Source organism: Fusarium tjaetaba (assembly GCF_013396195.1).
Source record: "Fusarium tjaetaba strain NRRL 66243 chromosome Unknown NRRL66243_c0000254, whole genome shotgun sequence".
Classification (NCBI taxonomy): Eukaryota; Fungi; Ascomycota; class Sordariomycetes; order Hypocreales; family Nectriaceae; genus Fusarium; species Fusarium tjaetaba.
Genome location: NW_023501450.1, coordinates 1 through 2665, shown reverse-complemented (window position 1 = coordinate 2665; position 2665 = coordinate 1). Strand labels below are relative to the sequence as shown.

The 2665-nt window shown below is 50.4% G+C and overlaps 2 protein-coding genes across 2 annotated transcripts; both read left to right on the top strand.

Annotated features, from left to right (window-relative positions):
• Nucleotides 1–253: 253 nt before the first annotated feature.
• Nucleotides 254–1909, top strand: FTJAE_10745 (bifunctional xylanase deacetylase; the record flags this gene model as incomplete). Its single annotated transcript, XM_037343617.1, has 4 exons — nt 254–414; nt 461–698; nt 742–1489; nt 1875–1909. The coding sequence occupies 4 exons, from the start codon at nt 254–256 to the stop codon at nt 1907–1909; spliced, it is 1182 nt and encodes a 393-aa protein (XP_037202148.1).
• Nucleotides 1910–2501: 592 nt separating this feature from the next.
• FTJAE_10744 (infection structure specific) lies at nt 2502–2665 on the top strand (the record flags this gene model as incomplete). The annotated part of the gene is made up of 1 exon (XM_037343616.1): nt 2502–2665. A coding segment is annotated over one exon (164 nt), but the record flags the coding sequence as incomplete, so codon positions are not given.

Below are 2665 nucleotides of genomic sequence, written 5' to 3'. Positions count from 1 at the left end.
CCTCAAAAATATCTGGGAATATATTGGTCTCGTCAGCCGATCTTAATCTGGGAGGAGTGCTGTTTCATGCTGTGTTGCCCAAAAGTTAAAATGGCTTGCGCCTCAACTTTGGTGCACTGAGACCTCGAGAAGTCATTGTTCGAGTCTGATACAGTAAAATGGGTATATAAGATATGGCTTTGTCGTTTATGTTGGATCATCAAGTGGCCAGAAGGCATCCGTTCGTTACAGTCATTCGTTTAAACCCCTCATCATGAAGTCATTCACTCTCCTCATCGCCTTTCTGGCAAGTTTCGCCATCGCATCTCAATGGCCATCGCTTTTCAGTCGTGCTCTTGACAAAAGACAGGCTGGACGATGCGGAACGGGCTTTGGAACAGTCTGCGGAGCAAATGAATGCTGTTCCAGCGCTGGGTAAGTCTTCCAACCTTCTTATTTGATCAAGTACTGATGTTTGTAGATGGTGCGGAACTGGCTATCTGTACTGCTCTGCTCCTGCGTGTCAGATCGAGTATGGTCCTGGCTGCGATGCGAATGTCCGTCCAAGGGGCCCTGATACAACGAATGTAGCTCGCCCGAAAGTTGGGAGTATCCCGTATGGTCAAGCTATTTATCGGTGTAACCGCAACGGAGACATTGCGTTAACGTATGATGATGGACCATACACTTACACCGAAGACCTTCTCGATCTCCTCCAGGTATGTCGCCCGCTCAATTTCTTTATCTTTCTAACAATTACAGCGATATAATGCTAAAGCTACATTCTACATCACCGGTCGCAACCTCGGAAAAGGCGCTATTAATGATCCAGATACACCGTGGCCAGGTCTCATTCGACGCATGGTACGAGACGGCCATCAGATTGCCAGTCACACATGGTCGCATCAACGTCTTACAACGTTGAGTCGTTCTAAATTCTGGAACCAGATGATTTACAACGAGATTGCGTTTGCTGATATTCTCGGTTACTTCCCAACCTATATGCGTCCTCCGTACTCTGCCAGCAATTCTACAACTGATGCATGGTTGAATGAGCTCGGGTATCATATCACGTACTTTAACCTGGATACAGAAGGATATCTACACGATAGTCCAAACATGATCAGCACATCCAAGCAAATCTGGGATAATACCGTCGAGGGTAGAAGCCCAGCTACCAACAAATGGCTTCACATCGAGCATGACCCCGTATACCAAACAGTCTACAACCTAACAGAATACATGCTCCGCTCAATCCGCCGCAACAACTTCACCGCCGTAACAGTAGGCCAATGTCTCCAAGACGCCCCGTCAAACTGGTACCGCACCGTCTCATCCTCCCCCTCACCCACATCAACGTCCACATCATCACCTACATTCCCCGCTACTACAAACGGTCGATGCGGCTCACGACACGGCGGCGCGACATGCAGAGGCGAACCCAACGGCGAGACGTGCTGTTCGCAGAACGGCTGGTGCGGCGGGACGAGCGATCACTGCGGGAGGGGATGTCAGCCTGTGTTCGGGACGTGTAGCGACACGCCGGAGCCAGCGGCGCCGGGGAGATGTGGAGCTGCGCATGGGGGCGCGAGGTGTACGGAGAGTGGATGGGGATGTTGTTCGAGGGCGGGATGGTGTGGGAGTACGGGGGATCATTGTGGGACGGGATGTCAGAGTGATTTTGGGACGTGCAATTGATCTGTGATAATTGGGTATATACAGCGTACAGAGAAGTGGTGGAGAGTGGAGGATGTAATATTATTCCCGAGTAAACCCCCGATCTCCATTGATCTACGAATTGACATCAGCTCGGAATGAATTGTGCCGATTCTTGGCTAATGCTCAGAGCGTCTTTTAATTGAGTCGGAGTCAGTCGTGCTAACTGCTAATTTCAGGGGCAAGCCATGCAAGCCACGAGCGTGATGCTTAATTAGTGGCAGCTTGTTGACATTGGCCATTTCCATTTGACAAGGCAGACTCTCCCTCTCTGCTATCCCTTGCCTTTTCAGCTCTCTCACTCTCAAGTGCAGGGTTAAACTCAATGCAGCATCTGTCACTGTCGATACGAATACTACATTCCACGGCAATCGACGCTCAGACTCAACTTGATGTAAATGGACACCCTCCGCACTAAAACGCACGCCAAGTCTTCAGCCCCAAGCTTGGGCGACGTTAATTGGTCAATGCGTACGCTATTCTTTCAGCTCAGGCTTTTGATTGAACGCCATAAACATGCCGTTTACCCCTGAGTGTGCTGTAGGGCTGATTCGTGACTGGATCACGGCACATGGGACCATAACTAATATCACATTGGCGAGACACGGTGAATCCTTCGGGCGGTGGGTGGAAATGAAGTGAGACTAACTAGTTGCTGTGCTAGGGAGGTCGTTTAATGGGGAATATAGACTATTAAAGGATGGCTTGATCCTCTTGTCTTGCTCTGTCTCTCTCTCTCTCTTCCTTATCAACACTCTCTCTATCTCAAGTCTATCTAAGTCTTATCTACAGATACCTCATCCAAAATGCAGTCCATCATCCTCACATCCCTCCTCGCCACCGCCGTGAGCGCCAACTTCATGGCCCACCCCCTCATGAAGCGCGATCTCCTCGCCCCGCGCGCAACCGCCCCAGCCGTCGGCGGCATCACTGTAGAGTGCCAAACCGCCATCCTCGACGTCTACAAGAC